Source organism: Gymnoscopelus microlampas (genome assembly GCF_963454915.1).
Source record: "Gymnoscopelus microlampas genome assembly, chromosome: 12".
Lineage (NCBI taxonomy): Eukaryota > Metazoa > Chordata > Actinopteri > Myctophiformes > Myctophidae > Gymnoscopelus > Gymnoscopelus microlampas.
In genome coordinates, this window is record NC_139949.1 from 7,620,870 (window position 1) to 7,644,866 (window position 23,997).

The 23,997-nt window shown below is 39.8% G+C and overlaps 1 protein-coding gene across 1 annotated transcript in view; it reads left to right on the forward strand.

Annotated features, from left to right (window-relative positions):
- LOC311057155 (NACHT, LRR and PYD domains-containing protein 3-like) overlaps positions 1 to 23,997 on the forward strand; it is a 103,762-nt gene that overhangs the window by 51,266 nt on the left and 28,499 nt on the right. Inside the window, exons 9-13 of the mRNA XM_084074106.1 lie at positions 731 to 792; positions 1,390 to 3,205; positions 17,078 to 17,254; positions 19,120 to 19,293; positions 21,278 to 21,451. Coding sequence (XP_083930232.1) covers positions 731 to 792; positions 1,390 to 3,205; positions 17,078 to 17,254; positions 19,120 to 19,293; positions 21,278 to 21,451 — 2,403 coding nt within the window. The remainder of the gene's footprint in view (positions 1 to 730; positions 793 to 1,389; positions 3,206 to 17,077; positions 17,255 to 19,119; positions 19,294 to 21,277; positions 21,452 to 23,997) is intronic.

Consider the following 23,997-nt stretch of genomic DNA (forward strand, 5'->3'; position numbering starts at 1 on the left):
TATTGAGGATTTGTTTCTGGAAAGTGTGGAGTTAGTTGGGCCATGTGTCTGCTTGGAGACTGTCCCCATACACTTGTGTAGACTCCATGAGTGTGCTGGTCAATTAATGTGGCAAGATGTCTGATAGAGGTGTGAAGTATGTGACGGTGACATATTACAGTAATGTCTGATAGAGGTGTAAAGTATGTGACGGTGACATATTACAGTAATGTCTGATAACACCCACAGACGCCACACCCACAGACGGTTGTCACACAACCTGTTTTATATCACAGTGAAAATGTTGTCCTTCATCTCATTGTCTTTCAATAGAGAAGGAAGTATTTTTTCAAAGTGAATAAATGCTACAATAATCTTGGAATAATTGATTAAGTTTAGTTTGAGAAAAATATGAAAGAATAAAGTTACTTCAACCACAGATACAAGCTAAACAGTGTCTCTCAGAAATAGAAACATGTGACCTATGACTTTATGTCCATAAATGATGCTGGAACCTTTATTTAAGCATCATTTTACTAGTTCAGTGTTTATTACATAACTGGTACTTAACTAGTCTGTTACCGTCCATCACTAGTTACTAGCTTCATGATAATCACTATACTGAGAGTGTGTGTGTGTGTGTGTGTGTGTGTGTGTGTGTGTGTGTGTGTGTGTGTGTGTGTGTGTGTGTGTGTGTGTGTGTGTGTGTGTGTGTGTGTCTGTGCGCACGTGCGTGTGTGTGTGTTCACAGAGAGAGGACTGAGGATCCGTCCAGGGCTTCAGTGTGTGACCATCCCACCAGCATTGTACAAAGTAAAGCCTGACTTATCATTTATTTATGATATGATGTAAATAATAAATACATGTAATACAGTGGTTCACTATGCATTCTGGCATGATCTTCAAAAAGCTGCCCCCGGACGGCCGTGGGTGTCCCTGGGTAGAAGTCGGTACCTCTCTCAGTTAACGCCCCCAGATTCTCAGCACCGCCCCATTGAAAATGTGTTATTTTATTTCAACGTGCAGTGTGGCAGTTCAGCCACTTCTGCAGCTGAGCTGCTCTCTCTCTCTCTCTCTCTCTCTCTCTCTCTCTCTCTCTCTCTCTCTCTCTCTCTCTCTCTCTCTCTCTCTCTCTCTGAATGTCTCAAAGCCAGAATGTTTTTTTTATCTGGTAGTTAAATGGTGGATAGTAGGCCCGTAACGATACAGCAACTGCATAATAGTCAATTCATTTTGTTGTTGCCCTTTTGAGTTGTTTCATAGTCAGAGTGTGTTTTATCCTGGGTTAGGGTTAGCAAATAAATCATAGTTAAAAAAGTTAGTTAAAAAATCATATATTTCCTTAGGATGTAAAGTTATGACTGAATGTGTGTTTAACATTGATGTGACTGATTGACTGTTGTGTTCCAGTGGATGTCAGTCTGCAGGAGGTTTTAAAGATCAGTCTGACAGAGAGGTTAGAAGAAGGTCAGAGAGAAGACGTCACTGGACCAGGACCTGGAACCTCCTTAAACAGGATCTACACAACGCTCTGCCTCACAGAGGGAGACAGGGAAGGGGTTAATAAGCAACATGAGGTGTGGCAGCTTGAGAGAGCATCCAAGATGGAGAAGACCTTCCTTGACAAGACAATCATGTGCTCTGACATCTTCAACCCCTTACCAGGCACAGAGACACCCATCAGAAGAGTTCTGACAAAGGGCATCGCCGGCATTGGAAAAACATTCTCTGTGTACAAGTTCATAATGGACTGGGCGGGGGGCGTGGCCAATCAACACATCAATCTACTGATTCCGATCTCGTTCCGAGAGTTGAACTTGGTCAGAGATAAGCAGTACAGTCTTCTCACACTGATCCATGATTTCCATCCAACTTTAAAGCTCACAGCAGAGCAGCTTGTTGCCTTTAAGACTGTGTTCATCTTTGATGGTTTGGATGAAAGCAGAATTTCCCTGGAGTTCCACAACAAGGACATTGTTTCTGATGTCACAGTGATAACATCAGTGGACATGCTGTTGACAAACCTCATCAAGGGGAATCTGCTTCCCTCAGCTCTCCTCTGGGTAACTACCAGACCTGCAGCAGCCAATCAGATCCCTCCTGCATGTGTTGACAGGGTGACAGAAGTACGAGGGTTCACAGACCTCCAGAAGGAGGAGTACTTCAGGAAGAGATTCAGTGATGAGAAGCTGGCCAGCACAATCATCACACACATCAACAAAACAAGGAGCCTCCACGTCATGTGTCACATCCCACTCTTCTGTTGGATCGCTGCTACTGTTCTGGAGGACATGTTGAAAACAGAGGAGACTGGACAGCTGCCCAAGACCCCAACTGAGATGTTCTGCCACTTCCTGTTGGTCCTGACAAGGAGGAAGAACCAGAAGTATGATGACACAGATGAGGTGAGTCAACAGCAGCTCATGAAGTCTGACTGCGAGGTTCTTCTGAAGCTGGGCAGGCTGGCGTTTGAACATCTGGAGAAAGGCAGCATCATGTTCTACCAAGAAGACCTGGAAGAGTGTGGTCTTGATGTCACAGAAGCCTTGCTGTACTCAGGAGTGTGCACAGAGATCTTCAAAAGTGAAAGTGTGCTCTTCCAGATAAAGGTCTACAGCTTTGTTCATCTGAGCATTCAGGAGTTTCTGGCTGCAGTCTACCTGTTCCACTGTTTCACTGAGAGGAACACAAAGGTTCTGAAGACATTCCTGGGAGATTCTGATTCTGAAAGTGATGATGAAGATGAAGCTGACAGCAGTCACATGTCCCTGGATGTCTTCCTGAAGAAAGCCATGCTTAAAGCCCTGAAGAGTAAAAATGGTCAACTGGATCTCTTTGTCCGCTTCCTTCATGGCCTCTCACTGGAGTCCAATCAGAGACTGTTAGGAGGCCTGCTGGGTCAGACAGAGAACAGTCCAGAAAGCATCCAGAGAGCCATCAACAACCTGAAGAAGTTTGACTACTATGACTCTCCTGACAGATGTATCAACATCTTCCACTGTTTGATGGAGATGAAGGATGAATCAGTACATCAGGAGATCCAACAGTACCTTAAGTCAGGGGACAGATCTAAGACAGAACTTTCTGCGACCCAGTGTTCAGCTCTGGCATTCATGCTGCTGATGTCAGAGGAGGTTCTGGATGAGTTTGACCTGAACCAATACAACACATCTCTGTTTGGGCGACGTAGACTGCTGCCAGCTGTGAGGAACTGCAGAAAGGCTCGGTTAGTATTCATGTGAATTTTAACATGTTAAAATGAAGGAAATCATACTAAAGCTTCAGTCAGTAATTTTAAACATGTTGACATTCTGTCCTGGTGTAATTTAAAGATGCAACTAAACTATGTAAAATATTTCAAAATGGTATATTAGTATTAATAGTTTATTATAAAATACACATTGGTTGCAAAACATCGCTGTCGGGTAGAATTCAGCTTGGTCTTGTGACTGTATCTCGTGGAAAAGTAGTGAAAATAGCATAAATACACAATCTACAAGCTCACAACGCATGGCAAAATGAGTGAAAATCACTGATCTACAAGCACTAAATATGTTGCATGCTGTGACACGTTTTGAGCTTGTAGATCTGCTATATTCGCTATTTTCAAAACATTTTTAAAGTGAAAGTGGTTAAATGTGTGTGGGGATTTTTATAAATATTGAACGAAATGAAAGTATTAACAAGAGCTTTTGACTAAATAATAACTTCAATGAATCCATTGGAACACTAGTTATTATCCATCCACCCACCCATCCATCCATCCATCCATCCATCCATCCATCCATCTTCAACCACTTATCCGGAGTCGGGTCGTGGGGGCAACAGTTCCGACAAAGAGCTCCAGTTCCCTTCCTGAGCAACAGTAGCCACTTCCTCCTGGTAGTCCAGGGGCCAACACTGATATTTTCACAAATTGGTACCACCTAAGGTGACCGTAAAGTGTTTGTATTTTTGTCTTCCTACATGTCTCTAGTTTATATTTTGGTATGATAACCCTTCCAATCTTGTAGCTTAATGGCAGTTATCACTACCTACTGGCTAATGTATCCGGTAGGAGACACAAAGTAGAATCTTTGTGTCTCCTACCCCGGGCATCAAATTATTGCGACAAAAAACAAAATATATCCATGTATTCAAGGCTTCATGGGGTGTGCAATTTATAGAAAATAAATATTTTTTTGGGTGAACTCCTCCTTTAAGTTTTTCAGGGGGACTCTCTACCCATTCAGCTATGACCACCCTAGACCGAAGGAGGGTCAACTTTTACAAGCTTATGGAAAGCAGTCTTTTTTAAGCAAACACCAAAAATCTGAGAAGTTATCAATTGCACACCCCATGAAGCCTTGAATACATGGATATATTTTGTTTTTTGTCGCAATAATTTGATGCCCGGGGTAGGAGACACAAAGATTCTACTTTGTGTCTCCTACCGGATACATTAGCCTGTAGGTAGTGATAACTGCCATTAAGCTACAAGATTGGAAGGGTTATCATACCAAAATATAAACTAGAGACATGTAGGAAGACAAAAATACAAAAACTTTACGGTCACCTTAGGTGGTACCAAAATATGGCTTGGCCCCTGGACTATGGGGGATCCAGGAGAAAGTGACGTTACAAGGCCAGTGTGGAAATGTAGTCTCCTCCTCCCAGTGAGACGTGCAGCGAAGACCTCCCTAGGGAGACGCTCGGGAGGCATCCGTACTAGATGTCCGAACCACCTAAGCTGTCTCCTTTCCAAGTCTCTGATTGAACTTTTCACCCTATCTCTAAGTTCTTCATGACCATGAGGTGAGAGTAGGAACGAAGATTGCTCGGTAGACCGAGAGCTTTGCCTTCTGGCTCAGCTCTCTTTTCGTCACCACAGTGCGTTACAGCGACTGCAGTACCACTCTGCTGCTCCCATCCTCCGGCTGATCTCCTGCTCCGTCCTCCCCTCACTTGTGAACAAGACCCCGAGATACTTAAACTCCTTCACCTGGGTCAAAGTCTCATTCCCTGCTTGCTGCACTATCCATCGGTTTCCTGCTGAGAACCATGGCCTCAGAGTATATTATTATTATTATACTAATATAAAATGGTCTCTGTAGTAATAATATCATTAATAGTACTAAAGTATTATAGCAGTAGTGGTGATCAGTGTTCAGGTCATAATTGTTTTTATTTCATTAACCTTTATTTCACATATTTCACATGAACAACAGACATAGATAGTTACAATACAAGTATACAGATACATTCATAACAGATAGATTACTCACCCTCTCCCTCCCACCAACCACCACACCATCAGCTGTTTAGAATGAAGGGTATACAGTACAAACAAGTGTATATATTCCTACAAGTACATTTAGAAATATGTAAGTTGTATGACGACAGCGGCAGACGGATGTAATGGATCTAAGAGATAGAGGGAGATTATTCCAATGAAATGGATCTTTGTAGCAGAATGACCCACATCCAACCTCTTTAAAGATTTAAGGGACAATAAAGTAAGGATACTTAACCAGGCAAAGCTAGATTAAGAACAAATTGTTATTTACAACTGTGGCCTGGCATAATTACATTATTCAGTTAAAATAACGGATACATTACACTAACGTATTATTTTAAATATTGGTTTTGAATTAGGGGCCCTGTCCACCAATATGTTGTTATGCTTTTTTTTCCCCGTTGTTTACAACGGCAGTGCTGCATTTCTGGAAACCCCAACAGCTAAGCGTTTATTTTTAGGGGTGTCACGATTCACTTACCTCACGATTCGATTCAAAATCGATTCCTAGGGTGCCGATTCGATTAAAATTGCGATTCTGCGATTAATTGATATTCGATTCGATTCTGCGATTTATTGCGATTTTCTAGGGTGCCGATTCGATTAAAATTGCGATTCTGCGATTTATTGCGATTTTCTAGGGTGCCGATTCGATTAAAATTGCGATTCTGCGATTAATTGATATTCGATTCTGCGATTTATTGCGATTTTATAAAAAAATAAATAAATAAATAAATAAATAAATAATAAATATATATATTTTTTTTTTAATTTAAAAAATCGATTTTAATATTTTGAATTGATTTTTAAAATCGTGGCATTAAGAATCGCGATTTATTCATGAATCGATTTTTTTTACAGCCCTATTTATTTTACACTCAAATGGACTAGGAGTACCTCCACTAGCTCCCTGTTCGTTACAGGATTCAGTTTGAGATTTTAATGTTTGTTTTTAAGTCTTTAAATGGGTTGGCACCAATATATATATATATATCAAAGCTTCTACCTCCCAATAACCTTACAAGGGTCTTGAGGTCTACTGACCAGTCACTTCTTCAGGTCCCACAAACAAGGCTGAAGACCAGGGGAGAAAGATCATTTTAACACTTTGACTTACACTTTTGAATTTCAGTGGTTTACGATAGAGGGTGCTGTGCCGCAGCCTGTGAATGATCCCAGGATCACTGAAGAAGAGTACACCTAGATATCACGTGATCACAACAAAATGAAGCTGGTTTCGTTCAGTATTATATCTCTCAGCTTTCTGTTGTTTTTGGTGAAAACAAGCCACATTCAACTGGCCATAACTATGGAACGGATTATTGCGACCAGACAATGTTTTCCCCACGATTCTACGAGACCCCTGTGCGTGTAATGAGGTGAAAAATCACAACATATTCCATGATTTTTCAAAGGATAGTAAAAACGCTCAGAATCATTGGCGATTCAGACACTTTTATAAAAAACTAGTGGCAGTTAAAGAGTTAAACAAGATGAACACCAGGAGAGACAGATCATTTTAAACAAGATGAAGACCAGAGGAGACAGATCATTTTAAACAAGATGAAGACCAGGAGAGACAGATCATTTCCCACTGTAACGCCCAAACTGTGGACGATCTTCCACTCCATGGTAAAGCGTCTCAAACCTTTGCCTGTTTTTAAATCACTTTTGAAAACTCACTTGTACTCCTTGGCTTTCCATGATCCAGACTGAGAGTTGCTGTTTCCGTCAGTTACTTTACACCACTGCATAAGACACATCAACTAAGGGACAGGTCGATTTTTAAAGAAGGGTACCTCTGGAGAAAATGTATGTGCCCTGATCTAAAATGCCATGACCCTCCCTTTGACAAAAAAAAAATCAATGACCCTCCCCAAGTGATTACAAAAAAAAGAGTAACCCTCCCCGCCTAGAAGTGTCACGATATATTGTCTCACGATATAGCCTATCGTGGTATTAAAATGTGATGATAGGTATTGTCATGACGTCATACTGTATCGTAATATTTTTTAAATATTCTTTTAAATAAAAAAAAACACTTTATTTTTTTTTTGCCGGTGAAAGTTAGGAGTTTTTACTGTATGATATGAAATGTAAAGCTTATCATAATCACAGTAATTATTAATCATGTCCTCCATCATAGTCAAGGTATTTTGGAGAGAAATTAAACAGACTCCAGTCACTTTCAGTTTAAAGCACTACAGAGGGGAGGTGTTGTGTGTCAGCTGATGCTCGTTGACGCTCGTTAATGTGACATGCATCAGAGCAATTATGCCTCTGCACTCTCAAATAGGCCTACATCTAATCTAAGATTGTTTATACGGTACTATTATACTGTATCTGGTATTATATAGTTTTTTTTAGCTGTTGGAAATAACTAGGCTGCACTTGGTTGGTAAAGTCCAGATGATGAAAATATGAGGTTTGTGGAATTTATAGTTATGCAGTCTTATATTATATTATATTTGTTATATTAGTGTCTATCTGTCCTCTGAAGCAATGGGTTTATAGTTAGTGAGAACTTCACTTCTCCCTTAAGCTTGCACAAATGTATTTATTTGTGTGTACAAAGAGCTTTGTAATTGTTTTTAACTTGCTTTATAACATTATTACCCGCTTGCTGAAAGCTGGCGGGTCTATATTCACTCTGACTCTGACTCGACATATTTCCGACATGTATTGGACACTTTTTTTGCGTGATTGGCTGTCGTTTAAGCCAATGGGATACGTTCCCATACTCTGAACGGCCGGCCTCGTCCTCCCAAGCTATGGGACTAGACACGCCTCTGACTGCCCATGAAGACAGTCTTCTAGGGCTGGCTGATTTTCCAGAAGAGCTGAAATGAGCAATGAGCAAATGAAAAAAAACGTCTAAAATATTCTAAACCCACTATAGCAATCTGGTAATATCAGGCTACATATCACTTAAATGTCAGAGCTTAACTCGGCATGTAAATATGATATAAATGTGCTAATGTGAAGTGGATTCCTTCCAGCGCTAGCCGATTTTGGCTAATAGTAACAGCAACTAACTAACAGTTTTTAGCCAAACGCGGTCATGTCCGCTCTCCATTAGTTCTCGACGCAAGTCGCGTTATTACACCCGTAATTTTCATGTATTGTACATCCCACAATAAAATGTATTAACCATGTTATGGTGCTGTAATGTCTTTATATTTTCGCAACATAATACTGTCTTTCACACGGGAAAAAAACATCACTTCCGCATTTTCTTCTTCGCTGGTCTAAACAAAGACACGGTTGCCAGATTTATGAGAGAGAAATAAGCAACCAGGTCAATGAAAACAAGCCAAATATTTAAGTGACTATTAGGCTACATGAGCACTTTAAACCTATATGCATCGGCTATTTGAAAATAGACTATTTGGAAGTAGCCGATCTACAAGCTCACAACAAAATAATAACAAATAAAAAGCAACTACCAATATTTACAAGCAACTTTACAGAACACGAGGTCGCTTAAAATTAGTACACATGGCAACACTGTGTGTGTGTGTGTGTGTGTGTGTGTGTGTGTGTGTGTGTGTGTGTGTGTGTGTGTGTGTGTGTGTGTGTGTGTGTGTGTGTGTGTGTGTGTGTGTGTGAATGAAAAACAAGCGCCGAAACAAGCCTTTTTTTCCCAAACAAACACATTTACACTTGCGTGTGTGTCACCTACATTGTCAATCTATATACCATTTTAAAGGTACGTGCCTTGTGATTAAAATGATGCAAACCATTCCAAGATTGATGATGCTTTTAGCATCAAAACTGACGCTAAAATCAGCGTGTTTCATGCTTCATTAAAATAGCATATCTACAAGCTCACAACGCGTCGCCGCCTTGTGTGCTTGTAGATCTGCTCTTTTTCATTTTTTATTGAATACTTGAATTAGAAAAGACATTAATGAAACCAAATGGACCCATTTGGGTATTTTGTTCATGTAAGCCAGTAGTGGAAAGGGCAAACTTGCATGAAATTAAGACACGTTGTGAGCTTCACTTTTATAAAGGCTATGTGGTATCTGAAACCCACAGACTTCACTATGGTCTGGTAAAGGTTCTACACACACACACACACACACACACACACACACACACACACACACTTTATATTGGTAGCCAACCGATGAACCTCTCTGTGGAGTCCTTTCGGTTGCATTGGAATGGCTGACATTTCATTTTAAAGACCACTTTTACATTTTGTGCTGCAGATTGGGGCAAAAAAAGCCTGCCGCAAGCGGGGATATTATGACTTGTCATATCTTGTTTTAAACTAAAGATGATGGCCAATGTTGATGATACATGAGAAAAGAACATTAATAATATATCATATCGATATCATGCCCATGGCTCTTTCAGATTTTTCATATTCCATCCTGATTGGCTAAAAATGGCTTCCAAAGTTTGCAGGAGTGCTCGGTTTTGAACAAAATGCCTCAAATCATGAACACAGCATGCAATTACCTTGATATTTTGCATGTACATTTCCCCTATGCCAAGGAAGAAATGCCAATTGAAATTTTTCAAATCAGCCTCATGGTGGCGCTATAACAGGCCGATTCATGTTTTTACCTATAACTGCACCTATCTGTGTAAAACTTTGTAAGCGCACTCCCTAGAGGTCAAGGAAAAACCCTTGCCCTGCATTTTTCACATCTGCCTTTTATAGCGCCACCAGGAGGCCGACTTATGTAAAAAAAATATATATATATTACTCCTTCCGATTTTATCCACATTTCACGCAAATCGGTACACATGATCTAATAGTCATGTGATCAAGACTGATTGGCTAAGATGTACATCTAAAGTTTGAAATAGTGGCTTGTTTTGAACAAAATGCCGCAAATCATGAACGCAGCATCCGCATCCGCATTGCACGCACATTCACACTATGTTGAGGAGCAAATGCCACCCTTTTAACATTGGCCTGTTACAGCGCCACCAGCAGGTCTAATTTAGCAAAACATTTGTTTGGAACAAAATGCCTCAAATCATGAATGCAGTGTCCGTGCAAGGCCTAAGAAGAAATGGCTACCTTTTCCCATTGACCTATTATAGCGCCACCAGGAGGCCACAACAATCTACCTGACCTGGCGGAGACCTGTGTTCCGAGGAGCACTTTTTCTAGTTAGGATTTAATTTTTTGGTTGCTCAGTAGTTAAAGCAGACATACTGTACCATTGTTTTAAAATGTGCAGAATAGACCCTATGACACATTAGGAGTCCATTAGTATACATTTAGGGCTAGACCACTGTGTTTTTGGTACAATGATTATTTTGCATGTCCGTGGCAAAAATGAAATATTAATGAAAATGTCCATCACAAGATGCCATGGTGATGACCCCTGCTCCCACCTCATTATCCTTGCAGCTGCAAACAACTTGATTTGATACAGGCAGCAAGCATGTTAAGTTCACTCCCCCATCAATAAATTGTTGCTTTAAGTTTTACACTTCACGTTCTGTGCTGATTAGCTAGCTTTTGTTAGGTTAGTTTGTACAGAGTCAGGTTCATTGTTTCTCCCTATTTCCAATCTATGTGATAATTAAGTAAACTGGCTCCTGGCTGTAGCTAGAGAATTATATCTCCCTGATCTGCTACTGCTGAAGCATGCATGTTACTGCATGCTGCATTAGTTTCTCACCTCAAATGTTTTGCAGGTACATATTTTAGTACATTTTGATCTTCACCTGCCTTATCTGTTTTATTTGATCATTAGTTTCGAAGAATGAAAATGGGAATGATGGCCAATAGGCTACGTAGAGAAATGTTAATTATTTAAATGTGTACATGGTAATGAGAACGTAGTGCTTATTTCACAGAAATTTGCACTGATGAAAGTCCCACATGAACTGTGTTACTTTGTCCTCATCTTAAAGTTAACGTTTTAGGCTGTTTGTGGTATGGTGCAGGGATACCGGGATAGCTGGGCACTAGGGATATCTGGGAACCTTGATGTAAAATTGTCTATTCTGTCCAACATGTTAAACAAATAAAATATTTGGAAAATGTTTTAAAGTAAAGTGTACATGATTAGAATATGCTTAAACATTCGGCAATTAAGGTCTAACATTTCTACAATTGCTACAAAACAGATCCAGTCAATTTGGGGCATAAACAAGAAGTTGAAGGATAATCTGATAATGATGTACCATGCATGTTCACATCATGTATACTTTACATTACTTTCAAATATAAAAACTTTTACATTTTTGGTCAAAATAACATGGTACATGTCATTACTGCCATTACCCTCAATGAGGCAGAGGAGAGGGTACTGGCAGTAATGACATGGGCCATGTTATTGTGGAACATCTTGCTCCATTAGCATAAGACATCCAACATACTACATTTCTGGTGTGAAATGGCACGAGGGACATCCACAAAAACACCACCCCAAAAATCGGCGTGCGCATATGTGCCCTTTCGTGGACATTTTGAGCACCTGCCCCTTCAGCACTCTCTGCACGGCCCTGTTCCACATTAATTAGAACATTACAGTAGCCAGTCTTGTGCACAGTGTAGTGTCTGTAGTAGTGGTGGCAGAATGGATAGTGTTCTCAACTTACTGTACATGTGGTAAACCCATTGAATCCTGGTCAGATTGTAGAAAGTTGAGTATTTGGTAACCAGTAGTTTACAACTTGTTGTCACTCTGCCCTTTTAATTATTAACTACAGTGACTACACTGTTGCCTAACATAAAACAAATTAGGCTATCAATTATGGCCAGATTATTCTGGTTTTATTTGTGGAGCTAGGCTGGCATCTATACACAACTGTCCATATTATTATGAATATCCAGTTATAAATTGGTCATTGTAACCTACCTGGTGTATGTAATTCTATGAGCAACAAAAACACACTTAAAAGAGGATATCTCTGTGTTGGAAAATGTGATAATGCATCTCTCTAATATGCCTAACGCCTGTTGAAGTTTTGCTTAATTGTTCAACCACCATCGTTAAGACGCTGATAGATTTGACTGGTTTGTTCACACTGGCTGTGCATTGATGGCTTGTTAAAGGTAGGGTAAGTGATTTTCTTTGGTTAAAATAAGTGTTAAATAGGTCTATATTCGGATAGTACTCATTGCTATAGAGTGTTTGTTCAGTAAAAGGAGTCTCCATTGTCTCTCCAGCTCTTTATAAAACAGAAAATGCATTTTCGTTTCAGTTTCAGTTTCAGTTTAATTTCCAATTTTATCCAATCTGGATAGAGAACTCAATCAGGATATAGATTAAACAAATGAAATTGGAAGAAATGAGCAGGCAAAATTGGAACTGGAACACTATAAAAAAAGAAAAAATGGGTGCTTTCTCCTGATTGGCTGAGATTTTGACACCTACCGGAACATTTATTTTCTGTTTATTAAAGAGCTGGAGAGTGGAGAGACATGGAGACTCCTGTTACTGAACAAACACTCTATACCAATGATTACTATCAGAATATAGTGATTTAACCTTTTAACAAAATACTTTTTGTTTTAACCCAAAAATATCACTTACCCTACCTTTAACAACCGTCATTGATTCTAAACAGACCAAAGTGTACTTGATTTGAATCCTTTGTATCCTTTGAAATAGAGAGGGGTCATTGACTACTTTTCTGCTGTACTAAAAAGGTATATAAAAAACTGACTATTTTATCAATTCAACCCTCCCTTGGATTCAAAGTAAAATTTGCTGACCCTCCCTTGGACTAAAATTAGAAAAGCACGACCCTCCCCTATTTTCCTCCAGGGACCCCCTTCTGTAAATTTCGACTGGTCCCTAAGTACATTTACTCAAGTACTGTACAATTTTGAGGTATTTTTACTTTACTTGAGTATTTCCAATTTTCTGTACTTTTACTTCTACTCCACTACATCTCAGAGGCAAACATTGTACTTTTTTTAACTCCACTACAATTATTTGAAAAATTTAGTTACTAGTTACTTTGTAGATTTTTATCATTATTACAAAACATACATTAACCACTTCATTTTGGCCATATACATTTTGGCCATTTGAAAATAGCCGATCTACAAGCTCACAATGTGTCACAATACGACACATTGTGAGCTTGTAGATCTGCTATTTTCAAGAGATTTTATACATTTGAAAACTTGAAATGGGATGCATAATGAGTACTTTTACTTTTGGTACTTAATGTTGGTACTCCAGCCACAAGCTCTCATAGATTCACTCAGCCAACCGTCCTCCTTAAAGTAGCACTAAATAGGTTTAATCTCAAAATAGAGAAATTTACCCTTTTTATTTTAAGTAATTTCTTAATTTAAGTAATGTTTTACCTTCCTCCGTGTGGAGCCATGACTGCTTAACATCTGAGCAAGGTGCAAGAGAAGAAGCCCCAAAAATCTAAGAGCCCCAGCCGTCCGTGTCCAAAATCTCCCAAGACTCCCTCAGCCTCTGTCACCCCAGCCTCTGCTGTGACGCTCTCGTGAGAGCAGCTTTATACTGTAGTACGGTCTAAAAGAAGCTCTCCAGACATCAGTGTGTGTATGTGTGTGCACATAGGTGTGCACGTAGGTGACTTTTCGAAAGTTAAGAAAGTCAGTGTGTGTGTATTTGTGTGCACATAGGCGTGCATGCCTATTCTTAGAAGTCAGACGCTATAGGTGATTTTCAGAAGTCAGTGTCTATATGTGGCTTGTTGTGCCTTTTTCAACAGCCACCCACACACACAAAAAAAACGCTTACTTTGCACCTTGCACCGACATTATCAGCATGGCCATATATGGGCATACTGAGGGGTTAATTTTCCCCCAAAATGTGTCTTATACCTGAGCATAATTCAGTAGATGCAATTATGCAAAATGGAAATGCAGGCCTCTGCCTGCTGCACGTACGCAGCGAGTGCAGCTCTCATACAGGAAATGCAGGCCTCTGCCTGCTGCAAGCCTTCGAGTGCACCTCATTCCAACTAACTTCTCTCTGGCTTATAAAGCACTTTCAGCTGCAATACCAAAACGTCCTTTTGGGTAGAGGGGTGCTACTGAGCAATTCTGTCTGTCAAAATACATGGGCAGATATGCAAGTGATGTCACTTGCATTGCCATTCTGAGATGGCCTGTTCAGACACGCCCATTATGAAAATCTCTGAAATGAGAATGAATGACTGAATGTTAAAAAAATAATAATAATTGGGGTACAAGAGACACTGGGGAGCCCAACAAATACCCCCCCCCCCAACAAAAAATAAATTCATGGTGTAACCCCTTTAAGTTTCCTTTTAGTTTTCATAGGGGCCACTATGTCGAGAGCTGACTCTAATTTGAGATTAAAATGTTGAACCATATCATTCACTGAGGGAGCATCAGGTAGGGGGGGCGCAGAAACAAAGCACTAAGCTAAGATACCCACGCACACAAATCATAATGACATATAAGAGACTGACAGATATACACACTACTATACAGAACGTCATACAATGAAGCTTACAGGTCTCTGGTATGAGAAGTAAAGAACATGCACAAGAAGAAAAGGAAAAGGCTCGGGGGGGGGGGGGTAGGTTAGGACTTTGTTTTTCATGAAGGCGTTCTTGTTTAATTCATACCATGATTTTATTAATGTAAATCAAAAAGTAACCCTTTAGATGCCTGTTTTGATCATACAACACTAAGCACTTTTTTTGAAAAATACACTATAATTCAGTATTCTGAAAACAAATGTGGCTTTGATTATTATTAGGTTCACCGGCTGGCGCATCTGAATGATAAATGAGAAGATTGATTTTGGTGCATGTTGTGGTCTGAATGCACCGGGGGTAGAGATTAGTCTCAATAAATTATGTTTGCAAGGGTTAGGGTTATGGTTAGGGTTGTTGTTGAAAGAATCACTACTCTGGTGTCCACAGCTATTCAGACTTTTATCAATTTATAAAGCCACAAAATTTTAACTTAAACCGTATATACTTTGTTGACAGGAGAGACCCCCAGGGGTCTGTATTAGGCCCTCTCCTGTTTTCCCTCATCACCAAAGCTGATCTACAAGCTCACAACATGTCACAGTGTGACGCGCTGTGAGCTTGTAGAACTGCTGTTTTTGCAGAATGTGCTGAGAATACCAAAAGTAGTAGAAGTAGTAGGTAACAGTAGTAGTAGTAGTAGTAATAATAATAGTAATAGTAGTAATAGTAGTAATAGTAGTGTGACGGCCACAATTGACTCTAATTAATGGGCCATCACCTAGCAATGATTGACACCTGGCAATCTCCCTGCTCAGGACGGTAATTGCCACAGGGGTGTGTGATTGAGTGAGTGAGCTTTCAGTTTGCATGCTGGCAGCAGCACCCAAGGACAGTTGTCCAGCATTCTTATCCTGGGTTTATCAAATAAACTCAAGCCACTTCAGGTCAAATAAAATAAACGTATTTTATTTTACCTGAAGTGGCTCGAGTTGGAGCAAGTTACAAAAAACCTACAGTTCACTAAACTGTGTAAGCAGGCCTGCAGATCTTCAACCTCACCTCCACTGCGTTTGGAATCCAGGGAGGAGAATTGGAACTGAGGAGGTGAATTGTTTGGAGAAGAGGAGTCAGAATTCATTCTGTGTTGAATTGGAGTTGACCTTATTCGGACACTCATGTGCTATATCTGATGGAAAAGCATAAACTGACAGCAAGAGGATGTATTTCCCATTGACTAACAGCAAGAGGATGTTTTCCATTATAGCAAGAGGATCTTTATTTTCTGTGTGCCATTTGAACTGAACGGTTTATGAAAGTAGGTGAAGGTGTGGAGACTTGCATTAATAACCCCCATTTGTAACCCCAGGTCTTTGAATTTGCAAAACATTGAATATTTTGTTTTGGGGTTGATATTGCTGTTTGGTTCTTGAATTGAAACTGACTTTGAATGCAATTTATGTTGGCGTTGATTGATGTTTTGTTATTTTCTTAATGCAAATTTGTTGTGACCCACCTCTGGTTTATCAACAACAACAACAAGGCTGTTCCAAAACAATTTAAGGGTTCTTTATTTTGTATTGAGTCCTTTTGTCTGCTTGCCTTGACACCACCTGGCTACAAAACTAAAGGAGAGACTAAGTGCTCTCTGGTAGGTACACGCCTACTTGGCACCCTAAAGCCATAGATATATATAAAGGCTAGATGGCTCAAGGGGGCGTCGCAAGCGCAGCTCAGCCGCGGCCATCTTGGGACGGTCATTCATAACATTATGTCTATGGTGCATGTACTTTGAAATAACCATAGCGTGCTAAATTTTCATCCGATTTTCAAACGGTTTGGTGTTTTGTAAACACCAAAGATGTAGTTATGATACCGCATACTCATAATTATAATCATGTTTTTTTTTAAATAAAATTAAGTATGCAGTATCATAACTACATCTTTGGTGTTTACAAAACACCAAACCGTTTGAAAATCGGATGAAAATTGAGCACGCTATGGTTATTTCAAAGTACATGCACCATAGACATAATGTTATGAATGACCGTCGCAAGATGGCCGCCATGTGGCAGCGTCGTACTCCATTGGCCAGCAGCGCTGGTGAGTCATCTAGTGTTTATATATATCTATGCCCCAAAGCAGCTAATTGAGAAAACCGTTACAGTAGTAGTAGTAGTAGTAGTAGTTATATTTATCGTTTTTGATTGATTGATTGAATATTTTATTAGGAAAAAAATTTAAACAGCACAATTACATTAATAATACTTTGTCTAAAAGGTCCGTGGTATAGTAGTTATAGTTATAGTTATAGTAATTGTAGTAGATATGATAGTACTGTTATTGGCAGTGTGGGAACTGATTGTTTTGTAACATTAACACATTTTCCCTTTTAATGTGTAATTACAGACTTGTTGAGTGTAACATCAATGAGACACACTGCGAGGCTCTGGTCTCAGCGCTCAGCTCTAATCCATCCTATATGGTTGAACTGGACCTCGGTTTCAATGTCCTCCTGAAGGATGAAGGAGTTAAACTTCTCTGTGAGGCAATGAGGAGTCAACATTGTAGATTGAAGATTCTGGGGTCAGTAGTCCTGTAGTTTGTTTTGTTTGTTTGTTTGTTTGTTTTCAAACCTGTCTGTGTCTCTCCCTGGTGTCCATTATGTGGGTTGTAATTCTATGTTGCAGATTGGTCCAGCAGTGGTTGATATTCTACTTCAGTCCACTGCTGTCTCTTATGTAAAAAGAGACAGCAGTGGACCGAAGTAGAATATCAAAATCCTCTAGATCTACATGTATCTGTATCTTCCACCTCTCTTAATTGAACTGGGAACCTTGCGGTTTTCCAGTTCACTCTACCCGGCCACTCTACCCCTGAGCCACTGCCGCCCCAGTGGGTAACACTGAGGGAACCAGGGGATTGAACCAGGAACCTTCCATTTCCCAAGTGGCTCCTGAGCCACTGCCACTATGGTACATAAGGCTAATGATCTCTCTCCATTGCATTCTGTCCTTGGCAGCATACTGCGCCTCTCCCCAGTAGTCCAGGGGCCAACACTGATATTTTCACAAATTGGTACCACCTAAGGTGACCGTAAAGTTTTTGTATTTTTGTCTTCCTACATGTCTCTAGTTTATATTTTGGTATGATAACCCTTCCAATCTTGTAGCTTAATGGCAGTTATCACTACCTACTGGCTAATGTATCCGGTAGGAGACACAAAGTAGAATCTTTGTGTCTCCTACAGCCGGGCATCAAATTATTGCGACAAAAAACAAAATATATCCATGTATTCAAGGCTTCATGGGGTGTGCAATTGATAACTTCTCAGATTTTTGGTGTTTGCAAAAAGACTGCTTTCCATAAGCTTGTAAAAGTTTACCCTCCTTCGGTCCAGGGTGGTCATAGCTGAATGGGTAGAGAGTCCCCCTGGGAAACCTAAAGAGGAGTTCACCCAAAAAAATATTTATTTTCTATCAATTGCACACCCCATGAAGCCTTGAATACATGGATATATTTAGTTTTTTGTCGCAATAATTTGATGCCTGGGTGTAGGAGACACAAAGATTATACTTTGTGTCTCCTACCGGATACATTAGCCGGTAGGTAGTGATAACTGCCATTAAGCTACAAGATTGGAAGGGTTATCATACCAAAATATAAACTAGAGACATGTAGGAAGACAAAAATACAAAAACTTTACGGTCACCTTAGGTGGTACCAAAATATGGCTTGGCCCCTGGACTACAGGATGGCTTCATCTGTTCCAGCTCTTTTGTCACAGTTCTGCACCAGGTGGTTTTGGGCCTGCTAGGTTTTCTTTTGCCTGGTGGATCTTATGGCGACTTTTGTGATCTGGCCCTGCTCCATTCTCAGCCTGTGTCCTAATCATCTCAAATGTTTGCGTGTATTTTCTTGGTGATGCTCCGGCTACACATCTTCTTGTACAGTTGATGGTTGAAGATGTTGTTAGGCCAAGGAGAAGGCACCCTGAGCCTTCCCTAGCCTTGCTTTGATGTATTTTTGGGTCCCGCTGTCATTCCTGATGAGACCTGATGAGATCTTCCAGCTGGGAGATCAGATTTATAGTAATCAGGAAAATTAAAAGAGTGATGCATCCCTGTTGATCCTTGCACTCTGCACAGAAAACCACAATTACTCAAGATGCACTCAAAAGGTTCACAGAATGTTTGTATGATTGTGATGATCTTGGGAGTCTTCCGGAGAAATAGGCCAGGAAACAGTTGAAACAATCCTTTTCAACACAGGTGGAAACACTAAAATTGGCATGAAACAGATCTAACAAGTGTCCAGTGATCAGATATTGCGCCGGTGACACAAATATTGAGGATGTTATTTATTTATGATCTAGTTTCATAAACAGTCATCAGAGCATAAAACAAAGAAACTTGAATAAGACATGTTCATGTGTGTTTATTTCCATTCAGGCTGAGTTACTGTGGCCTCTCAGAAAACTGCTGTGAATATCTGGCCTCAGTTCTCTGTTCCACCTCGTCTAGTCTTCAAGAACTGGACCTGAGTTACAATGACTTGCATGATGCAGGACTAACATTGCTCTTTCCTGGACTGGAAAGTCAACAATGTACACTGGAGATTCTCAGGTTAGATCAGTGATGTTGAGATCCATTTATCCTTTATGTTTAAGTGTGTTCAACTTCTGTTTAATTTCTTGTTAAGTAAGTTATCTGCTTCATGCAGACAATATGTGGCCAAACATGATAAAACCTGTTTTTTCCCCAATATTGCATTTAATTAGATATTGTATACATGAATTTGTATTAAACCTTATAGAAATTAATACCGCGACGGGCCCTCGCCTTGTAACGGGGTGCTCCTTCCATTCCGACATCTCGCCACTCCGACTAGTGGCTTCCGCGTGCGGTTAGGGTTAGGGTTAGGGTTAGGTATAGGGTTCGTTAACGTCGGAAAGGCGACATGTCGGAAAGGCGAAATGCACCCCCTTGTAACAGCAGGTTGAAAATAGCATGTCTCGCAAAATGCAGCGCAAAAAAAAGTCAACTCAAGATACAGCTGTTTTCATGAAAACGCTAAACAGGAAGTGGACAGAGGTGGAAATCTTCGGATGACATTATTTCCGGATCCATGTGTGTAGAAAGTGAAAGTGGTCACTCGGGTGATAGAGAACAGCGCAATCTTTTATAAAACCACTAAAAAACAAGTCAATTACGTCCTTGGCAGTGAATGAGTTAAAAACAATAAGATCAAAAACATGATAAAGAACAAATTAAAAGGTGGCAAGATCAAAATTTAAACAACACAAGAAAATAGCAAGAACAAAACATCACTACATCACTTTAGACAGTCTACCTGTCACCTATTTAGGTACACACTTCAATAAGGAACCACACAGACTCTACCTATTATAATATATACTAAATCTACATCTACAGGGAACCACTAAAAGCAAGAGTAAAAAAGTGGGTCTTGAGCTTACTTTTAAAGCTATCTATGGTCGTTGCCTGTGTAATGGGAGCTTGTTCCAGGCAGTTTGCCCATAAAAGCAGAAAGCTGCTTCGCCATGTTTTTTTATCATTCATTTTTGGCACCTCGAGGAGGCCAGCACCAGATGACCTAAGGAGACGGGTTGGAACATATTTGGGCAGGCAATCCGAAAGGTAGGAAGGTGCTGAACAATTAAGGGCCTTAAAAACAATTCAAATGATTTTAAAATCAATCCTAAAGGTTACCAGGAGCTAGTTTAAAGATGCTACAAATGGAGAAATAGGTTCTCTCATCTTGGTTTTGCAAAAAAGTGCATTACAGAGTCGAGCCGTGAGAAGACGGAAGCGTGGATTAGCGTGTTTGCATCCTCCACTGCCAGAAAGGCTGTAATTCTAATGATGTTTCTGAGATGAAAGAAGGCAACCTTACTGACATTGTTTATGTGCACATTTAAAATTTTACTCAGAATCGAGAATAACACCACAGTCTTTTACTGTACATTCGTTTTTTATAGCCAGGCTACCCAGGATACTGGATATAAACTGTCTGCTCACTGGAGCCAATTATGAGCACTTTTGTCTTATCTTCGATGAGCTTGAGAAAAATGTGCTCATCCGACGTTTGATACTGGTCAGAGAGGGGCCACAGACAGATAACACTGGGTGTCATCAGTATACAAAAATTGGACACCAGTATACAAAAATTGGATCATTGATAATTTGTCCCAACGGTACGATATATAATGAAAACAGTAATGGACCAAGAATAGAGCTCTGTGGAATACCACAAAAGATCTCATGTTTGTCTGAGACAAAGTCTTCTAGCCCGACTGAATAGCTTCTGTGTGTGTAAAATAGGAATAAATCCAGGATGAAACCGTGCCTGACAGACCAATCCAATATGTATACATTAGTTTCTGTGCTGATGTTTAAGTGAATGAAAGACAACATTTTTACGATTCAGATCTGTGATTAAGTCAGTCTGAATTTATGTTCATAATGTGTTCTGCTGTTCCTGAAAAGTAAGGACATGCAGGGAAGACCCCCCTCAACTATGCTGTGCCACTTTTTCTTCTGTTTCTTTCTTTCTTTCTTTCTTTCTTTCTTTCTTTCTTTCTTTCAGGTTGAGACAAACCAACCTTACCGAAAAATCCTGTGCGGAAATAGCATCACTTCTCAGTTCCAAGTCATCTACTCTGAGAGAATTGGATCTGAGTTTCAATGAGCTGCAGAATTCAGGAATGCAACACATCTCTGCTGGGGCGGAGAGTCCACACTGCACACTGGAGATTCTGAGGTCAGAGCTTAAATTGGCATGTAAATACGAAATAAATATATTTCAGTCAGACAACTCTTGGATTGGATTAGAATATATATTTATTGAGCAAGCTTGAGCATGGCATGGATATAGAAAGCATAAGGAAGCATAGTTTGGCGTCAGGCCTCTGAATCCATTCACTCCCTGTAAGAATAACATTTTTAATAAATGTTACATGCCAAATAGCATTTACAGGGAATGAATAAAGACCCCCACGGGGATCTAGAAACAGAGAAACAGGTGGATGCCGGGGAGGCGGTGGGATGAGACTATTCATGGTCAGCAGCATACGTAGCAAGCAAAGGCAGCAGATTGGCAGGATCTCAGCAGCAGAGCAGCAGCAGCGCCGGCACGTCAGCGCAGCAAAAGAGCGCAACTAGAATGAACGCGTAGGCAGAGCAGTACTTATAACCCACCGACCAGGAGAAGAGTGCATGTGACTAGTCACCTGATCGGTTAGCACAATCCCTTGAGTTGCCTGGCCTGAACTAGCTCCGTAAACTGCGCCTCATAAATGGTTTAGACCTCTACCTATTACTCTATGCTCCCAGACCCAGTTAGCAATAACCGCTAGAAACATGTTAACTTACTTTTGAGGGTTTGTAGACAACACTGGCAAAATCCATGTTCAACAATAATAATAATAATAATAATAATAATAATAATAATAATAATAATAATAAGGGTAATAATAATAGCAATAATAATAATAAGGGTAATAATAATAATAAATATGGATGCAAGCAGCGATAAACAGGGCCAAGGAATGAAAGGCAAAAAGCAATATGCAATAATTCAAAAGTAGCCGATCTACAAGCTCACAAAGCGTTGCTATCCGAAAAGTTTTGAGCTTGTATATCGGCTATTTTCACAAGGAAAATAACTACTCTCAAAAAAAGCATTTCATGTTATCTTTAAAAATTGCATATGCATTAATTAACATGGTCATGTTTTGTGCAATTTAATTTAAATCAAGCCTGTATGAGGTGAGGCTCGAACCGGGGACCTTCCTACTGAGAGGGAAACACTTCACTGATTTAGCTTTTTGGGCCTAACCTTGTGAGAAAAGAGCCCACACAGCTGATTTTTCTTAATGAAGCCAGGCCTCTACAATATCCATTGGCTAATTGAGGCTTAATTTCACATTTTCACAAACTTCTCTTCAACTGGGATTTAAGAGTTTTTCAAACTGCTCAAAATGTCGGAAAGTCTAAGGGTGGAGCTTACTGATCAAAGAGACATATGTGTTCCTCATGAGTCAAGGCATATGTGTAAGCAAGTTTCATGGCTGTCGGCCAAAAGAGGCATGACTTATGCCGGTTTAAAGTTTGCATTTTCAAACAATTGCTAATAGTGCACCCCTTTGGCCAATTGGAGTAAGATTGGTTCAGTGATATTCGGAATGACCCTCTACCATACTGCAAAGTTTCATAAAAATATGAGTCTGCATGTATGTGTTAGGGGCAGAATAATACATTTTCATAAAACTGCAATATTCATTGGCTCTTAAAAGATTCTTTTTTTCACTTACGAACTTCTCTTCCACTGGGATTTTAGGTATTGGTCCAAAGCTGTTTTTCATATAGGGAGAGTGAGGTAATGTGAGACACAGGGTAAAGTGAGACACCCCCCTTATCACCTGACCACAACACCTGTGTGGTCATATGACCATTATATTTTGAAGCCCCTCCCATTTCCCACTTACCATGGAGGAGAGGACCTCATTGTGCTGTAGTAAGCATGTTTTTTTCACTAAAATATGTTTTTTGCATTTAAAAGTATTTTTTTGGGCTGTCAATATAATCAGCTGTTGTGTCAAAGAAAATTGATTCAGGTAGAAAAACGTATGTCATGCATGTTGATGAACTACAAACCTATACATCCATGTGATTAATGCTAATTGAAGATTAGCCAGAATTGCTAAAAGTGGTCCTTTTCACCAAAATGTGGCTGTGGGGTAAAGTGAAACAAATGGCTTGGGGTACAGTGGGAAACTGTCTCAAAGTTAAGTTTAGTGCTTAAACATAGTTTAATCTAATATTGGTTTGATAATCCAATTGGTTTGATAATCTAATATTGGTTTGATTGGTTAAAAATGGTTTGTCTCGGTTGGGGTAAAGTGAGACACCTTCCAATTGTGTAGAGCAAAATGTGCTTAAGGACCAATTGCCATGATTCTGTTACTAGTCTGACATTAGTTCTGGAATGTGTGGTTGTCAAGCTAGCTGTCGGTATTCTAACTGTTAGAACATGTGTTTTTATGGTAGTTTTAAACTGAAAAAAGTAAGTGGATCAGTTTACCCCATTGATTTTTCTGGTTTGTCTCGGTTTACCCCAGACCTGGGGTAAAGTGAGACACCAAAAAACTTTTTTTTAAACAATCATATTTTCACTGCCCTTTGTCTTGAATACATTCTGATAATTTCCATTGTTAGGAAACATCCCAAATGTATGGGAAATGTGAACATTTTACTGATATATCATTTTAGCTCACCTAGAGGGGAGAAAATGTAAAAAATGTCTCG